General features: G+C 39.8%; 3 protein-coding genes across 5 annotated transcripts in view; 1 reads left to right on the top strand and 2 right to left on the bottom strand.

The window, feature by feature from the left end:
• Positions 1-1,924, bottom strand: part of LOC143288405 (oxysterol-binding protein 1-like) — a 125,897-nt gene extending 123,973 nt beyond the window's left edge. For both annotated transcript variants that reach the window (XM_076596837.1, XM_076596838.1), the window contains exon 1: positions 1,716-1,924. In XM_076596837.1, coding sequence (XP_076452952.1) covers positions 1,716-1,837 — 122 coding nt within the window. In that variant the 5' untranslated portion in view covers positions 1,838-1,924. The remainder of the gene's footprint in view (positions 1-1,715) is intronic.
• The window catches only part of LOC143288407 (mitotic-spindle organizing protein 2-like), an 8,317-nt gene extending 1,266 nt beyond the window's left edge, over positions 1-7,051 (top strand). The window contains exons 1-3 of one of the 2 annotated variants that reach the window (XM_076596839.1): positions 2,132-2,225; positions 3,632-3,811; positions 4,836-7,051. In XM_076596839.1, coding sequence (XP_076452954.1) covers positions 2,191-2,225; positions 3,632-3,811; positions 4,836-5,082 — 462 coding nt within the window. In that variant the 5' untranslated portion in view covers positions 2,132-2,190 and the 3' untranslated portion in view covers positions 5,083-7,051. Of the gene's footprint in view, positions 1-2,131; positions 2,226-3,631; positions 3,812-4,835 lie in introns of those variants that run through there. The other variant, XM_076596840.1, reaches the window with a different exon arrangement.
• Positions 7,052-7,863: 812 nt separating this feature from the next.
• The window catches only part of LOC143288086 (tectonic-like complex member MKS1), a 38,154-nt gene continuing 26,017 nt past the window's right edge, over positions 7,864-20,000 (bottom strand). Inside the window, exons 17-20 of the mRNA XM_076596364.1 lie at positions 18,271-18,353; positions 11,098-11,157; positions 9,380-9,417; positions 7,864-8,946 (exon numbers count right to left, since the gene is read on the bottom strand). Coding sequence (XP_076452479.1) covers positions 8,858-8,946; positions 9,380-9,417; positions 11,098-11,157; positions 18,271-18,353 — 270 coding nt within the window. The 3' untranslated portion in view covers positions 7,864-8,857. The remainder of the gene's footprint in view (positions 8,947-9,379; positions 9,418-11,097; positions 11,158-18,270; positions 18,354-20,000) is intronic.

Raw genomic sequence — 20,000 nt, 5'->3', positions numbered from 1 at the left:
TGGATACATGCAAACTTTTTTCTTTTTTAATTCAGCCAACACCGAAACAGCATTCTCATCTCCATCAGTCCATGGTGCCAATTTCTGAATTTTAGTTTTAAAAGCTGAAGTCATAACTTGACATAAAAGTGAAAATATTAATTTATTTTCTGTAGTTCTTTTTTTAAATAGAACTTTACATTCATGACTGTACAGCACATCTCTCTCTCTCTCTCTCTCTCTCTCTCTCACTCACTCACACACACACAGACACACACACACATCAAAAATGAACTGACAGTGAATCGAGTGATACTTATGATGATAAATTGGGTGTCACTGTCAGTACATGATCTGCATAAAGTGTAACAAACTTTTTTTTTCTAGCTGTAACTGCTGTTTCCTTTCACCCTGTCCAACACCTTCTTCCTTGTAATGCTAATGTTTTTAACATGGCATGTCAAGAATTATAATAGAAAGTGTGCTTCAGTTATTTATTGTAGTTCTTTATTTTTATATAAAACTATACATTCATAACTGTTGACAATAAACAGGACATCTCTCTCTCTCTCTCTCTCTCTCTCTCTCTCTCTCTCTCATACACACACACACACACACACACACACACACACGTCAAAAATTAACTGACAGTGAATCGAGTGATACTTCTGATAATAAATTGGGTGTCACTGTCAGTACATGTTTCAAAGAAGAAAACACTCCCGCCAGCTCAACCAGATCAAGTGTAAAACCCAATATAGGCAATATTCCTTCTTCCCCAGAATGATACACGACTGGAACAACCTGCCTGGAACAGCTATGGAAGCAGACACCTTGGACACCTTTAAGTTTAGGGTGCCCCCCAGTCAGTAGTTAATTAGATAACAGGTCCCTTACCCCCTCCCCCTCCCCACTCCCACTCTTACCCCAATACTTTTGGTTTTTTTAATTTATTTTTGGGGCCCTGCTGTCTTAAATCAGCAAGGGACCGGCTAGCTCGGAAGGGCGAAAAGTGAAGTGATAGTAGCCTGCCGGAGAACCCACTTAGAGTAGGACTAGGTTTTCATCCTCACTAATAGGTCTGTTCCTTTCTGTAGTTTGTTTTTCTTTCATCGCAACCCAACAAAACGGGGTAAAAATCAAATTGATGATTGTGGCCGTCAACGCAGTGAAAGTGAAATCTGTATAAATTGTAACAAACTTTTTTTTTTTTTTTTAGCTGTAACTGCTGTTTCCTTTCACCCTGTCCAACATCTTCCTCTTTATAATGCTTGTGTTTCCTTAACGTGGCATGTCAAGAATTATAACAGGAAGTGTGCTTCTGCAAGCCTCGGATACTTTCCAAATCTTATCTTATTTTACTCTCCAGTTTGAAGAATCTCGCACCGTGACACTCAGACAATTTTATCTTGGTGCGCATTTGACGGCAGACAAAAAACAAAAAAAATCATTGGTTACGCTCTGATTACCAAACAGTTATCTTCTTAATCTTATAACCTTCGGTAACCACTCAAACATTATGAGTGTCTCGTTTCAGTCTGCATCAACAACCTGTGGAAACTCCCACCCCCACCTCCTCCTCCAACTAACAAAACGCACTTTTGAAAGTTGCGAGTGAAGGGAAAAAGCACTATCGTTTTAGAGGATATAATGTTTTCCAACTACACACAACACTTGAGCCACCCGGCATCGATATCGATAATGAAACCAAAAAGAAAAACAGGAAAGACGGGCACCTGTAGTACGATAGCAGACCATTTTGGAGGACGAACCACCTCTTCTGGTATCCCTTCAGATAGTTTGTCCATTTGTACAGCCAGCCTTTGTACTGTGACTGGTGATGCTTGGAGTCCGACATGTCAACAGTCGGTGGTGAATTTCGTCTGCACAATGGTTGGTGTCCACTTAGAGTGACAGTGTATCGGCGTGTTTCAGACTTAGCCAAAATGGCTGTGAGTCAACGTCACACCATATAATTTATCATCACGACTTCCGGTGTGTGCTTCGAAAAGTAGTCACTTGTTATTTAGCAGATATTGACGATGAATATTACATAAACAAGAAAAAAAAACATAAATGTATGTAAAACACATTATTCTAAGTATGTTGATGGCTTTAAGAAGGCTTAGGACTCCTCTGCTGTTTCTTTCAAAAGCTATGCGTGGGGATATGCAAGACAGGTCAAGGGCACATATTGTCATCAACAAATGAATGAGATATCAGGGACCGAACATCTTACCGATCAGGTTGGTTCAAAGTTCAAATGTTTCACAGTGTTTCCGTTATCATGTTAGTTTGATGATATAGATTTGGAAGATCTGCCTCATTAATATCTGTGTGAGGGTTAATCTGATTCTCAGTTTCATGTTTATCTGCCTCAAATTCAATACACACATTTTCAGTTTCCACATGACATAGTGTGTGTGTGTGTGTGAACGTACTGTTTGTGTGGCTCGGAAAATGTGCGTGTTTCATATTTTCAAAATTCATGACAAAGAATATGTCAGAAAATTACCATCTCATGTTGTTTCGTACACGGATTATCTCTAAACAAGCTGGAATGATCTCAGAAAAATAGACCTAAAGCTGCTCTCTATCATGCACAGATCTTCAGTCAAAACCGGGTCACCCAAACATGCTGTTTAAACAGTCCAGCAAGGCATTGTGTAGGAAAATTGAATGCAACATAGACCAGCTGTGCATTATGATAAAAGAGACTGGGATGCAAGGCTTCACAGCCTGCCAGGAACATTACTAAATTAGGTATAACATTTGTACCAGATGTTTGCATGCAGTTTTACATGTTTACTTCACATGATAATGGTAAGCACATGGAGCAGAGATCTTGCATACACTGGAGAGAGAGGGAGAGAGAAAAAGCGATATACTCAATAAGGAGAGAGTGGTTTCACTGGCATGTTTATTTTATATCTTCAGCTATAGGTCTGAACCAGCTTCATATATAGACTGGTATCTAGGTCCCCAGGAATACACCCAAACTGCACAGACTCAGCCATTGACAACCATGTTTACCAGTCCAGGGTGGAGAAAGAGTGTTTGGGGTATGCCCAGTCCTTGACAGGACACTGGCTGGTAGCTGGGAAATCAGCAGAAAAGATGGAGAAAGGGGAAGGAGGGGCATCTTATAAAAATAGTGGATAGATAAGGGGGAGGAGGAAGAAATAATTATAATGTCTAGTCATCCTAGTCAGGTGCATTACCACAAGCAGGCCACCACAGTGTGTGTGTGTGTGTGTGAGAACATATGACATTATATGAATATGTGTGTTTGTATGTGCACTCACACATCTCCAGAATTTAATATGCTGTTGGACAGATTTCATTTTATATTTGCCTTTTTTTTCTTTTTTTTTTTCTTCATTATTCCAGTGTGTTGTTTCAGTTTCCTTCAGCTTAGAAATGACATGAATTATTTAAGAACCTGTGTCTATACTATACTATACTATACTATACTATACTATATAGACTAGTTAAGTAATTTGCATATTCTCAAATTCACTTTTGATCCCCAGGTGGCCATTTATTTACAAGTATGTTTTTAGTCTCTTTCACACCGTTTTGGCAGCTGTATTCAATGGTTAGGTCATGTCTAGTTACTCACTGAAATTTTGTAACGTCTGCATAATTTCAGCACAGCAGATAACACCTGTACACACTTGCACCTGGAATTCTCACCTGAGATGCTGGGGAAGGAAAAGAGCGAGGTGCTGCGGTTCCAAATCCGCAGCAAAGATGTTCTGGCACCAGATGAGATGGAGCTCTTTGAGCTGACACAGCTGGCTGGAGTCACAATGGATCCCAGCATTTTTAAGTGAGTACCTGTTTCAGTTACTGTCCTGTATACCAGAGGACCTAGAGGTCAGTAACAGGTATCAGTATGAAAAGCTCTGGAAAGCTGTGCAACATACAGAACAAATGTTTTCCTGTAGGTCTTGAAAAGAGAGAGAGAGCAGAAAGAGGGATGATAAGTGGAAGAGTAATCTTCTCATAGGTGTTTATGTATTGACAGTAAATAGGCGACGTGGCAGAATCAGGGGTTGGATTTCTGATCCAGTGTTCACCAGTGATCAGGGTTCGAGGCCCCTTTTTTGTCATGGTGTTGTGTCCTTGAGGAAAGGTGCTTTACTCTGATATTCCTCACTCAACCCTGGTGTGATCAGGTACCTGACTTTGGTTGGGAAAGGTTAAAAATAACAGAAGTAGAGTTTGACCCCCACCTTCCTATCCCATACCATGGACAGTGAAAGAATATGAATTCACAGCCCTGATTGACCATAAAAGGCTATGGGACCTATAACCTTTAACCAGATTCACGCCACTCTCATTTCGTTTGACGGGCGCAATAGGCGAGTGGTTAAAGCGTTGGACTTTCAGTATGAGTGTCCCGGGTTCGATTCTCGGTAACGGCACTGGTGGGTGAAGGGTGGAGATTTTTTCCCATCTCCCAGGTCAACATATGTGCAGACCTGCTAATGCCTGAACCCCCTTTGTGTCTATTCACAAGCAGAAGATCAAATATGCATGTTAAAGATCCTGCAATCCATGTCAGTGTTCGGTGGGTTATGGAAACAAGAACATACCCAGCATGAACACCCCCGAAAACGGAGTATGGCTGGCTACATGGCTGAGTAAAAAATGGTCATACACGTAAAAGCCCACTTGTGTACATATAATAAGTGAAGTGGGAGCTGCAGCCCACGAACTAAGAAGATAAGTAATTTCATTTCACCATGGTTCAGCAGTCAAGGGGTTAATAATGCGAAACACTAGAATGAAGAAAACATAGATAAACAACACAAGCACTGTATGTTGACCAATATCACTGATGCCACCAGGATCATCCTTGACCTGCTGAAGGTCAATGTAGCCCCGATGGCCATCACGCAGATGCTGAGGCTGATGTGTGACCCCCAGCAGCAGAGGGTCACGGCCGACGTCCACAGCTTCCTGTCCACCTCGTCCGACAGCCTCTCCCTCTCCAGTCAACGCAGCAGCTCTCGCCAGCGGACCAGTGGCGGCAGTGGCATCGGCAAAGGCCGGCAGATTGTTGGCAGCTCCCGGCTGAGGGATAGTCGGCATTGACTGTGAGGGGGGGTGGTGGGTTTTGTTTGTCTTCTTTTTTTTTGTTGTCCATATTCAGGCTGTTTTTTGTTGTTTTGTTTGGCTTTTTTGTTTTTCTTCTGTTGGGTTTTTTTTTATGTTGTTTTTTTTATCCATTTTAAAGTTTTGTTTCAGGCTGTTATGTTTTTCGTTGTTTCTTCTGTTTTTTTGTTTTTTGTTGTTTTTTTGTTTTGTTTTTTAACCTTGTTCTATTTTAAGAGAGTGAGTTGTGAAGAGAGAGAGAAAGAAAGAAAGAAAGAAAGCCTGACATTTGAGTGCTCAATTTCACTTTCAGAGAAAGTCTGTAGTAAAGTATTCAAGTAAAGTCTGTGATTATTGGTGTTTTAATGTGCTCATTTTTTAGCAAGTCAACTATATTATCTCTCAAGAGAAATCATCATGTGGTTGCGTAGCCCAAAATACAAACATGAAATGTACACTGTAAAGACTTGTACGTGTTTAAGCATTCAACGAGATCACACAAAAACCACATAGACATACCCTAGAACATTGTTCATTTTCAAGAACAATCAACAGATAAAACAATATATAAAGGAATTTATAAACAAATTAATTGTTTATTTATCTACTTGTGGTATTTATTTCATAAAGTATTAAAATTAAAAGGATGGACAGGATTGATAGAAGGGGAACATGGTGGTGAAAAATATCCATTCACATTTTGTTACTGACAGGACAATACTTGTCAAGAGGTTCTAACTGATCAGTCATTTTTTTAAATTTGAGTTTCTCATTTAAAACAGTTCTTGCCATTAATTTCTCCAGACTGAAATCCCAGGACTAATCTCTTCAGCAAGAAACAAAGATTTTGGTGAAGTCACCATGAAATAGCCATCAATATGCGCAGCTTCCTGTCCACCTCTTCAGTTTGTTTGAAAGAGGCATCAGAGTGTGTGGGCTGATCCATGGACACAACAACAAAAAACAACACCAAAATAAAAAACAAAAAAAACATACACCACATTTGCTTTTTCAGCTTGTCAGTATGTCTTGTCGTGAATACTGGCAGGTTGCGAACAACTCTCAATAGGCTGTTGGCACCGGTCTTGTAGAATTATTTTATTTCAGTTTTGATTCACATGTATAAATAAAGTATGTGTAACTGTACTTCCTCTTTTTCTTTTTTTCTCATGAAATTTGTTAGTTCTTATCACATATTTTAGTGTATAAGAGAAATCGTATGTGTGTGTGTGAGGGAGAATGGATATTGATATTTCATATTTGGGAGAAACTTGAGATGTTGTGTGAGATAGAGAGAGAGGGGGGAGGGGAGGGGGAGAGAGAGAGAATATATGTATTGAAATATCTTATTTTGGAGAATCATGGATGTGAGCCCTGTGCGAATGTTTAATTTTATTTCTTTTATTGCTTGCTTGCTTAAACTGTTTGTTTACATTGGAGACACATGGATAAGAATGAGAAAGAATGGAAAACTGTGGGGGGAAAAATCTTTGAAACCTGCTGATACATGTATAAAGGTATAGTTGGGTTGTTGTTGTTTTTTTTTGGGGGGGGTTGTTTGGTTTGTTGGGTTTTTTTAACTCCATTTCTGTTCTTTCCAGTTTATGAATGCATTCACTGCAATGATTATCAGCCCCCAAAGCTAAACACAGACAATCTCTGAGACAAGTAAAATATGAATTTGCTAAAGATCACTGTACACAGCAGTAGCTGCTGAGGGCATGGTGACATTTCAGATATGTAAGCTTAGTTTTGATGTGATTTTTTTTTTCCTCAGAGTTTTTGTTTGTATCTTTATTTAGTACTACTGAAAGGGGCAGTTGAGGAGATAAAACTGTTTTGAATAGTTCCCCAAAGTTCTTAATCTGGAACAAACTCTGTGTGTGAGCATGTGTTCGTGAGCAATAGAACGTGATGTAGCATAGTGAAATAAAAAAGAAAAGAAAAGAAAAAAAGAGAGAGAGAGAGAAACGAAAACTTTTAAAACTTGGTATTTAAAATCAGAATCTCTGAGAATGTTTTTAACTGTTTCTATGATTGTTGATGATGGCCTGGAAATGCCAGGAACTATCAATATTGAAATGATGAAGAAATCTGGATATATAGTTATATCTATATGCAGAGACAGCACTGCATGACAAAAAACAAAGCAATGTTTAACATGTTTGTTGAATTAAATTTATCCAAACAGAATCACAATTTTCGCCATTAGGATTTTCACCATCAGCTTTTTGTTTGGTTTGTTTTTTTTCTATTTTTTTAAAAATATTATATAGTATTTTATTTTTTCTACTAAGAATGTTCCAACAGTGTAAGAATTTCAGAAAGAGATCGGGACAACTGTATCATCTTCATTCATGTCCTGAAAAGAGTTTGTCTTTACTACTCGTTTTTATTTATTGGATTTTTTTCTTCTTTTTCTGTTTTTTTTTCCCATTCATATTCTGGACGCTTTTTCCCTCATACTCATTTTCTTATATTTTTTACTCTCAGTTGTTTTTTCTAGTTTTGGCATTTCACCGGTTTATCGTATGTGTGTGTGTGTGTGTACACACATAATTATGTACAATTTCTCTGAATGGCAGCTTGAAATCTGTCCGACTCACCTTCAAGTAAAAAGAAAAAAATGTGTTCCTGAAATGTGTTCCTTTTTTTTTTTTTTTTTTTTTTGGAGTGTGTGTTGTGCATCTCTCTCTCTCTTTCTCTCTTGTGTATACAGTGTAATTTTTTGTTGTTGCATATCCAGACTTTCAACAAATATGAAGTCATTGCTTCTTTAACATGCCAGGAAACAAGTTTTATTTGTCTCATATTTTGCGTGAAAAAGATATGTACTGTTCATTTATCAACACAGCATTTACATTAGAACTGTCAATTATATGTCAGCAATGAATTCATTACATTCACTTTTCATGTAAGCTTTGTTTTGTAATCGCAACCTGTTTGCATACAATAATGGTACATATGTATTGATAACACATTAATAAGGTATACAGTGAATTTTGACTTTGTACACATCCTCAGTCCTTACACACACACACACACACACACACACTGACCCACACAACTGCTACAATAACAGTTTTTAACTGCTAGCTTTACACGCTCTGTACAAAAGTGCCCATGTATCACAACTTCTTCACAACAGTGGCAGCAAGGAATTCAGATTCAGATTCTTGATACATAAAATGTTACATTCATTCATTTAAAAAATGTGAAGTCAATAGAAATGTAAACCAGATCTGATCCACACACACACACCAACACACACATGCACACAGTACAATAGCCATCAGTCTAAACATACACATTATCTTGCACTGGAAGAACTCAAATTCCAACATCTTCTACACACTAATACACACAGGCACATTTATCCATGCAAACAAATATGCTCAATCACAAAAACAGACAACATACAAACACACACATTCCAAAAATGCACTCTGTAAAACATTTTTTTCCCTTCATTCACAATCTAAATGAAACGAGCCAACATGGACGGATCAATGTTGTTGTTCCTCAATATATATAAATACATATATAATTTAACCCTGCATTTTCAAATTTAAAAACGAAAAGGCGGGAAGATAATGGAATGAATCTGAGCGTCTCCTATCCACCCAATAGACAACACTAGGCACGACAGCAGCTGAACAAACTGTCTTCAACAACACAATGGGAGATATATCTTCATCTTTTATCACAACCTGCTGCCGACAGTTCACAATTGAAGAGGGGAGGACAACTCTTTTCTGCTCAGGAGAGAACAAACTCATTTCTTCTTCTCAATGTCTTTCAACAGCTCTCGTGTGGCCGCCTCTCTTGCCTGCATCATCTTCAAACGAGCACGCTTGAATGCATCTGAAAATGAAAAACAATGAAACTTTAAGTGGCAGCTCATAAGTGAAGGAAAGTTGTTGATTTTTAATTGAGAGCTGTGTGGGTGGTATTCCTTTTTTTTCTTCTTTCTTAATCCCAGCACATGAACACTTAACTTCGTAGCTAAGAGATGTTACATGTACAATGCCAACTCACAAAAAGTATTCATATCATATACATGTGCATGTGTGTGCAAGTGTGTGTGTGTATACATGGGTGTTATTTTCCTTGAGCACTTGCAGCTTTTCAATTCACTTTAATATATATATGGGACAAGTAAATAATGTGCACTATTTCATTGACACACGTCTTTTTCATGTTTAAAAAAAAAAAAGGCCAATATTGGAAAATGTTTTTTTTTTAAATCATGCGTTTGCATTTGTGTGAAGGAAAGCAGACTTCTTAACTAACTTACCTAGAACACTTGTTATGTTGGCCTGCATGGCGGAGATTCTGTAAACAAGAACAGGACAGCATGAGATACCCTACATGTACAAGCACAGCAAACAGACACACACATTCCTACAATTCAAACGTAACCCGAGAAAATATGTTCCTGGAGTTTTTGTTGTATAATTTAGCTGCCCCATCATCCACACCATCTGCAAGAGGCTTGACTCCCACGTCACTCTTCCCATGTCTCCCCCACACAGAGCCACACCCAGGTCTGTCTGCCACAGACTCAGTGCCTGCAATCCATAGGAAGCTATTGATCACCAGGAGGCCACACACCAGAGGTGACCCAGCACTGCTGCTGAGTCATTTCAGTGGTGTTCAGTTGTGCATGTTCTGATTCAGCATATACAGAACACCGCCTACTAAGCCCCCCCTCCATCCTTCTATTGATAAGAATGATTGCCAAGGCGTGGGAAAAGACTGAGTGAGCATCCCTTCCGGAGTGGAGACCATCACCACATCCCTTTTACAAACAGTCCTCCATGAATCTGCCGACACAGATGACCTTGTCAAGAACTCATCCCAGGCACTGCATGAAAGTGGGGGAGGGACTGCGAAAAAGGTCACCATGAGAGCAAGGTATGAAAGACCACTGGATTCCAATACGAAAAACATATGTACATCACTTCGGACATAACAACTCAAAAACCAAGTCATCAAAAGCATGTAGTTATACATGATCAGGATCTTGTGCACTCACAACGACATTCTCATACACACTCTATTGCTCTGAACACTTGAAAGGAAACTTTCATCAACAGACACATATAACTATTCACCATTGCACAGAAGTACACAACATAGAGACCGTAGCTCACTGAAGAGAAGATATACATGTATTTGTATTACCCTTTTTGTCACAACAGATTTCTCTGTGTGAAATTCGGGCTGCACTCCCCACAGAGATCGCATCGCTACACTGACAGCACCACCCATTTTTTGTTGTTGTTTATTTTCCTGCCTGCAATTCTATTTGTTTTCCTATCCAAGTGGATTTTTATACAGAATTTTGCCAGGGACAGCCCTTTTGTTGCCGTGGGGTTTTTAATGTGCGCTATATGCATGCTGCACAAGGGACCTCGGTTATCGTCCATCCGAACATGCTAATTAATGTTCTATAATTATCTGAGTATAAACATGTACATGCACATGGACCACACACATACAATTCCAGTTTCAAGGAAGCGTCAAAGCATGTGGACTGATCATAGATATATATATATAAATAAATATACATATGTCACACCACACCTGCTTATTAATAAAATAAAAGAGGAAAGAGAGGTAGATGCCAGACCAAGGTGTTGACCCAATGCGCTGGTCAGGCCTTGAGAATGAAACTAGGAAAAAAATTTTTTAACAAAACATATTTATATTTATAAATTACATAATGAAAGTTCCCCGAGGTAAGAAAGAAGCCGAAATATTGGAAAAAAAACTTTTCCGACTTGTTGGCTCCCATTTCCTTTTTTTTTTGTTTTGTATGTCTGGTATGTATGCATATACAGACGGACAGATAGATTAAAATTTAAAAAATGCTGACAAAATAAACCAAATGAATAAATCAACAAATAAAATCAGAGCAAAACTGAACAAAATAAAACCAAATGAGTGTATTCACAAATAAAATAAGAGCAAAACACAGGTACAGACACACAAAGCCATCAGAACCCTTACCCCAGCTGATCCATCATGGAGCCCAGTGATCTCTTGTTAGCCTTGTTCTCCATGAAAGCTCTGTAAAACACACACACACACACACACACACACACACAAAAGAGATTAGAACTCCTCACCCTCCTAGTTATTCTCTGCACCTCGCTCTAAACATTTCTTTTTCCAAAAACTCACCTCATTCTAAAACCACTCCATGTACAAACACACAGACACACACTCAAAGTGCCACATACGTACATAGATACGCAAACACATAATCATGCACACACACACCACACCACAAACCACACACTCATTGACACGTATGGACACACTCTCTCTCTCTCTCTCTCTCTCTCTCTCTCTCTGGGGTGAGTTCAGGTTCATGTACCAGAGAAGACGTGTTTTTTAGGAGCTCTCCAAACTTTCCAAGTTTTTTGTTAATTATTACGTCCTAAGTCATTTTTATTCAGCAAATGATGGATGGTGATGAAGTTGTACTACCAGCGGACCAGAAGATGTCAAAATTGTTGGCATTACAGAAGGCTGATATTGAAAAATCGATAAAAGAAATTTTGGATAAGAAGTTTACAACATTCTCGTTTCAAATCTCATCCAGCATCGACAGTGCAGTGCGAGAATTGAAAGAAGAAATACACGTGCTGCGTATGAAGACTGGTGCATTGGAGCAGGCAGTGAACACTTCGCTGACTGAAACGAACAACACAAAACAGAACCTGTTGAGACTGGAGGATGATATGACAAAGCTCACATCGGACTTGGCAGCGAAAGTTGACAGACTGGAGCTATTTTCGCGCAGAGAAAACTTGAAGTTTTTTAACATTCCTCGTTACAGCAGTTATGAAAGCTATGACGACTGTGCCGCAGCGGTGTTGGAGGTGTTGGATGGTGTGGTGCCTGGCAAAGTGTGGACTCCCGACGACATTGTGCGGGCCCATCGCCTCAGTCGTTACAACGATTCCCGAGGAAGACCCCCGCCAATGATTGTCAAATTTACCAGATGGTCAGATAAAATGTCAGTTCTGACGACAGGAAAGGCGGCCCTGAGGAGAAAGAATATCACGGTTGCTGGAGACTTGACAGATAGACAACGAGAGACAATACAAGAACACAAACGACGAGGCATGCATGCCTACTACAGAGGGAGCCGTCTGGTGGTGGAGGAAACGAGCAGAAGACGTGGTGACAGCCGCTGGCAGCAGCAGCAAGGTGTGGATGCAAAGGACCAGCGTTCCAGCTACCGCAACACCACGGCACGTAGCAGACAGGGAGAGGACCACTACCGGTGGAGGCAGGATGTCCGGCACGCCACAGTCAACGACTACGATGACGGGTATCCCTACTACAGCGACTTCGGAGACGGTGGTTGGGGTGACGGTCAGGAGTGGTATACCAGCCAGCAGCAGTACCAGGCGTACCCCCACTGGTTGTCGTCAATGCAGGCCTTTCCACCCGTTGCATCAAGGCCCCGCACTGTGACCAGCCTGACGACCTCACAGTATGACAGCACAGCCAGCGGACAGACAGGTGGTTCTCACCAGACAAAGGTACAGTGTGACAATACAGACAGTGGACAGACAGGTGGTTCTCACCAGACACAGGTACTGTGTGACAATACAGACAGTGGACAGACAGGTGGTTCTCACCAGACAAAGGTACAGTGTGACAGTACAGACAGTGGACAGACAGGTGGTTCTCACCAGACACAGGTACTGTGTGACAAAACAGACAGTGGACAGACAGGTGGTTCTCACCAGACAAAGGTACAGTGTGACAATACAGACAGTGGACAGACAGGTGGTTCTCACCAGACACAGGTACTGTGTGACAATACAGACAGTGGACAGACAGGTGGTTCTCACCAGACACAGGTACTGTGTGACAATACAGATCATACAAACAGCAGACAGACAAACAATCCTGTCCAAGAAGATTCCAGGTATGACGACACTAACAGACAGAAAGATATCTTACATACATCTGAACCGTCAGTTAACCCCACAACTGAAACTACAGAGCAGACGACGAGTACTGACACACAGGGTGAAGGACAAGACAAACAAGACGACGAGGACGCAACACAGGCAGCACCACATAAGGAGGGAGCCTGCAAAGCTGGCACAGAGAATGACAATTTACAGACTGTACAAGACTCTGACGTGAGTGTACCTAACACTGATGTTTGTGCACACGATGGTGCATATGCAACTGAAGAAGACACACAGTATCGTAAAGATCGCAATACAGACAGTACAGCAGACAGTACAGAAATCAATCACAAAACAAACAGTTCCCGTCCGCAGAATGACTGCGTTGACATGATTTCGGAACAGGGCAGCACCACAGATCACAGACAGACAGATGACAGGACAGAATCAGCTGACAAACATAAACATGACCCTGCACTGGTGACACACACTGAAAAACAAACCACCCCACATAGTGACGTCATGACAAACTCTGCAGGCGAAGCGAAGCAGGCATCAGGGACGGCACGCAGAACAACACGTGCACAGTCCACAAAGACCAGAAGTCATTCTTGCACAAGCGGCACACCCAAACGCCAGTCCACACTTCATGAAACCACAGCCAGACACACACACAGGCAAGAGAACAACAAATAGGGATTCGGCCAGGCCTGTGTCGACAGAAATTTAAAATTTGTCACTTATAATATTGAAGGTTTATCACTTGTATATGATACTGATGTAAGATCTTATCTTTGTACTTTTGATTTCTGTCTTTTGGTTGAAACATTTGCGACAAAGTTCCCATCTCAATTATTTCCTGAGCATGACGTTTTTATTACTCCAGGAGTTCGTTTATCTGAGGGAGTAACTGCGCGTTTATCTGGTGGCCTGACACTGCTTGTGAAAAAGGAACTGTCTAAATATATAGAAAAAATATATGTAGAATATGACAATATTGTTGTTGTGAAAATATCACGCGAACTTTTTGCTTATGACTCGCCAGTCCTTTTGATCGGTTTGTATTTACCGCCCAGTTCATCTGATTACTATCGTGACACTGATATCAATAATGGGGTTGCAATCTTAGAACAATGTATAATGGACCTCACTGAAGCGTACGGTGATTGTCCATTTTTGCTGATGGGAGATTTCAACTCGCGTACAGGAGGAAAGAACATATGCAATGACAGCGTCAACCTTGGTATGGACCCCTTAGATGACGATGATGGAGAGACGACACGAACATCCAAGGACAAAGTTTGTAATGATTTTGGAAAGTATTTGTTAAATTTGTGTAAATGCTTTGATTTATGTATACTTAATGGCAGTATTGAAGGTGATGTTGATTTCGGTAACTACACATACATCTCACCGAGTGGATGTAGTGTTGTTGATTACTTTATTGTTTCCCATACCTTGCTAAAATTATGTAAACAGTTGAACGTATCACCAAGAATTGAGTCGAAACACATGCCTGTTGAACTTTATTGTGGAAATGTTACTTTTGAAACCGAGCAAAATGTGACAGCAAATGTTATAAGAATTGAAAAACTGAGATGGGATCCCGAAAAAGTAAACGACTTCCTTGGTAAATTGTCTGAAGCTGAATTCAAGAACAACTTGGAAAAGGCTACAAATCTAATTAACACTGATGTTAATGAAGCAATTAGTTGTGTTAACAAAGCATTGTATAATGCAAGCTCCTGTATGAAAAAAATAATCACTGTGGGGAGAGAAAAAACAGACTCTTGGTTTGATTCTGAGTGCAAAGACTCAAAACGCGAACTCCGCCGAGATTTGCGTAAGTTGTATAACGTTAAAACAGCATGTAACAAGGCCAGAGCAAGAAGCGGTGGGAGGGAACACCAAGTTGGAGATGGCGGTAGCGAGGACAGCGTGCAGTTAGATGAGGAAAAAAGAGTGAGGGAACAATACAATCAAAAGCGAAGGGAATATAAAGAACTGTTAAGGATAAAGCGAAAGGCCCATCGTGAAAAAGTTGTGAAATCATTACATGAAAATATCAGTAATTCAAAAGAATTTTGGGGCAAGATAAAATCCTTCACAAATAAAGCTACGATAAGTAATTCTATCAGCAAGGACGAATGGTTCCAGCACTTCTCTGAAATCTTCCAATCAGATGTTTGTCAGGAAGTTGTAAATGAAAATGTTTTAAATCAGCCAGAAACACAACCTGGTAATGAACATGACCAGTATGATACTGATGTTCTTGAAAAAGACATAACTGAAGGCGAAGTATTCGCAGCTATTCGTGCTCTGAAAAACGGAAAAGCTGCAGGCCCCGATGGCATAATAGGGGAGGTTTTCAAACACGCAGCTCTTGTTATTGTGCCATTTCTGGTTATACTTTTCAACAAACTGTTCACCTCAGGTATATATCCATCCCAGTGGACAGAAGCGGTTATTCAGCCACTTCACAAGAAAGGTGATAAGAACTCTCCCGACAATTATAGGGGTATATCCCTTTTGAATGTTTGCAGTAAACTTTATAGCCACATTTTAAACCAACGACTTAGTAAGTGGATTGAAGAGAACAGTGTTATAAATGAAAGTCAGGCAGGTTTTAGGAAGAAATACAGTACAATCGATCATGTCTTTACTCTGTTTGCATTGGTTCAAAAACAACTGTCTTATCATAAGAAATTATATGTCGCATTCATAGATTTTAGAAAAGCATTTGATTCAGTTGTACGAATAAATTTGTGGAATGTCCTTAAAAAAAGAGGTATACACGAAAAAATGTATAATGCAATAACTAGCATGTATCATGTTGTGAAAGCCAGAGTTAGAGCAGGCGGTGAATTAAGTAATGCTTTCATGTGTCCCACAGGCCTTAAACAAGGTGAAGTGTGCAGTCCTGTCTTATTTTCTTTATTTATCAACGAACTAGCATCTGAGATTATTAACAAAGGAAAGCATGGTGTTCAGCTGATACCTGATGTACTAGAAATACTTATTCTTATGTTTGCTGATGACATAATTCTGATATCTGACTCTGTAACTGGTCTGCAAAATCAGCTGAATGTGCTATATGATACGGCCATGAATCTTGGCTTGATTGTGAACCTTGACAAGTCTAACGTTGTTGTGTTTAGAAATGGTGGGTACTTATCGGAAAATGAAAGGTGGTTTTATGGAAAAGCAAAAATGACAGTTGTAAACATGTATAAGTATCTAGGTGTCATTTTGTCAACAAAACTAACCTTTTCCCATACATTACATGATATGGCTGGCAGGGCAAAAAAGGGGGTGATTAGTATTTTCAAGTTATTCCGATCAGTTGGTGAAAAATGCCCAAAAATATTTTTTAAACTATTTGATGCGCAAATTCAACCAATGCTTAGTTACGGGGTGGAAGTTTGGGGTCTGATTGCAAATCTTGATGTAATAGAGAAAGTGCATACATTTGCGCTAAAACGGTTCTTGAATGTGAGTGTTAGAACACCAAATGCAATGGTTTATGGTGAACTGGGCAGATTTCCCTTGTATATTAATATATACTTGAGGTGCATCAAGTACTGGCTAAGAATTGTCAAAATGCCAGAACATCGGTTACCACTGAAAGCATATAAAATGTTATTATTTATCCATCAGCAGAATCGGAATACATGGGCCACATCTGTTTGTTTCTTGTTACATAAATATGGATTTCAGGAGGTTTGGGAGAATCAGGGGGTGGGAAATGAAAAAGAATTTCTAAGCACATTAAAAAACAGACTGGTAAATGAATACAAAGAACGTTGGTCTTTACAGCTATCAGACAGTGAGCGTTTCTCACTATATCGTACTTTTAAAAGTAGTCTTGTACTATCACCATTTTTGTTGGAGCTGAAACATATTCAAGCCAGAATTAGCTTAACACGTTTACGACTTGGTGTGTCACAACTCAATACACATAAATTACGTTTTAAACGTAATGTAACAGATGATGAGCTGTCTTGTCCTTTTTGTGATTTTCAAAAAGAAACAGAAGTTCACTTTGTGTTACAATGCCCTCAATATGCTGACCTGAGACAACAGTATATCCCCTCTAAGTATTATAATACTCCGTCCTTGTTTAATATGACATTGCTTTTTGCAAGTGAAAACAAATCATTGGTTATGCGCTTGGCTATATTCCTAGACAAAGCTTTGAAAGTTCGTTGCTTATAGTGTTATGTTTGTGTTGCGCCTATGCATTTACCTGTAACCACCCCTATTGACATGGGCCAATGGCCTTTTCATTAAAACATTTCAGTGTTCAGTGTTCAGTGTTCAGTGTTCTCTCTCTCTCTCTCACACAAAAACACACACATAACACACAAACTAAACAACACATACACATCCACACAAGTCCTCTCACAACCACGTGTTCACACACATGCATATCATACATGGACTGCAACATGACACATGACACATGCTGTAACACCACACACACAAAAAAAAAACACACACACACACACACACTTCCCTACACATACTACATCATCAACCATACAAACACACACACACAGGTCACTACACATACTAAATCATCAACCACACACTCATACACACACACACGTCCCTACAAATACTAAATCATCAACCACACACACACACATATACATGCACACACCACGCCACACATACACCACACCAATCCACACCTTTCACACACACACACACACACACATACATACACACACATCATGGCACACTACACATACACACACCACACTACACATACACCACACCTTTCACATACACACACACCCACACCACATCACACATACCCACACCACACCACACCAACCCACACCTTTCACACACACACACACCATTCACACACACACACACACATCCCTACCCATACTACATCATTGACCACACACACACACCACACCACACCAAACCACACCTTACAAACACACACACACCATTCACACACACACACACACACACAAGGCCTGACTAAGCGCGTTGGGTTACGCTGCTGGTCAGGCATCTGCTTGGCAGATGTGGTGTAGCGTATATGGATTTGTCCGAACGCAGTGACGCCTCCTTGAGCTACTGAAACTGAAACTGAAACACACAATTCACACCCCCCACAACACCACACACACACACCCAGATACACCCCCACATCCCCCCCCCACACACCATTCATACACTCACACACACACACACACACACACACACACTGACATACACAGCATACCTGGACTGCATCATGACATTGACGTGCGATGTGACGCTACCTGTAGTCTCAGTCTTGAAGCCAAATTTGCTCAGGTGACTTCCCTGATAAAAACACATTTTATATTTTTCTCAATCACCAAAGTGTATTGTCATGCACGCGCATACTAGGTCACATATATGTATTCATCATTCGGTCCCATATGGAAAATAAATCATTACACACACAACAACACATGGCAGAAAGTATTGTTAATGTTAAGTTTTGTGGTAAACTCCATTTTGGGGAGAGGGGGGGGGGGGTAGGATGGGGGGTGGGGGGGGGGCACAGAAAAGATTTGTAGCACTTAATAACATCACAAAGCCCTTTTCACTAACAAAGCATACACATGTCAGTCAGACGCAAAAACTACAAGAAAACACAATCACACACATAAACATAAATGGAAGAAACAAATGCAGATTCACAGAATACATTGTATTAAATGGCATACTTGACTTTGAAAAGAAATGGTTTTAGAATGGCCCCAAAGGATTCCCTCAGCAATAAGTTCAATTGTGGCAGGTCCACTTCCTTTGCGTTAGCTGTGCTTGACTATGTGTGTATACATATGTATGTGTACATAACTACATGCATGTATATGAATGTGTATTGTGTGTGCGTGTGTTTATGTAAGTTTGTGCCTGCCTATGTGTGCGTATGTGTTAGGGTAGCTGTTAGATACACATGTATGTTAAAATGTATGCAGTGTGTGTGTGTGTGTGTGTGTGTGCGTGTGTAGTCACATTTGGTGTGTGTGTATGTAACACTGATGTAATGTTTTATGTTAACGAAAGTGTTTTTGAAAAGCACCTCAAGCAGATTTCTGGACAGTGTGCTATATAAGTATCCATTATTTTTATTATTATTATTGTTAAAGGATTCGAGTGATAAACTGCCTACAAGGTGGGGGTAAAAACAGTCTAAAACGTAAAAGCCCACTCATGTACATGAATTAACACTGGACTCACAGTCCATGAACAAAGAAGAAGTACAGCTGAAGAACCGAAAGCTCTCTCACCATGTGTCTGTTGACTTTCAAACATATGAACTTGTCTATGTGAATTGGGATTGGGATATGTATGGGAATATCAAGGAGTCGGTAATGAGAATTTTTGTCAACGTTTAATAGACTGCACATGGCAAAAACTGGGAAAGACATATCCAATCAAGTGATCGATTCTGTTCCTACATAGTTTATGCTTGTACACATTTAGTTAAGAATCATCTTTTGCTTAATACTGACAGACATTTACGATTCATACTAACAAGATTTAGAGCTTAATACTGACAGACACTTACAATTCATACTAACAAGATTTAGATTTGGTATTTCTGAAATCAATATGCACAGGTATCGCTACAAAAATCTGAATCATTCAGAGAAGTTGTGTCCTTTGTGCAAGGAGTCAACTGAAGATGAAGTTCATTTTGTTCTGCAGTGTCCTGTATTGTATAATATTCATGTAAAAATTTATTTCAAAGAAATGTCGTGAACGTCCTTGTTTGTTTAAATTCTGTTTATCGACGGCATCTTCTGATGACGGTGTTCTAAGAAGTCTCCCACTGTACTTATATAAAGCTTTTAAGTTAAGAGAAATAGTATTGTCCTAATTTCTACAGTTTAACTGTGTAAACAGTTGAATACTTATTGCCAGTTACTGTCGTATCTAAATATCTTATCGCCTCTCCTTCATATGGGGCTATGGCCT

The sequence above is a fragment of the Babylonia areolata genome, chromosome 12 (assembly GCF_041734735.1).
Source record: "Babylonia areolata isolate BAREFJ2019XMU chromosome 12, ASM4173473v1, whole genome shotgun sequence".
In the NCBI taxonomy this organism is placed as follows: domain Eukaryota; kingdom Metazoa; phylum Mollusca; class Gastropoda; order Neogastropoda; family Buccinidae; genus Babylonia; species Babylonia areolata.
Note: the sequence above shows the minus strand (reverse complement) of the source record. Positions and strands in the feature narration are given on the sequence as shown.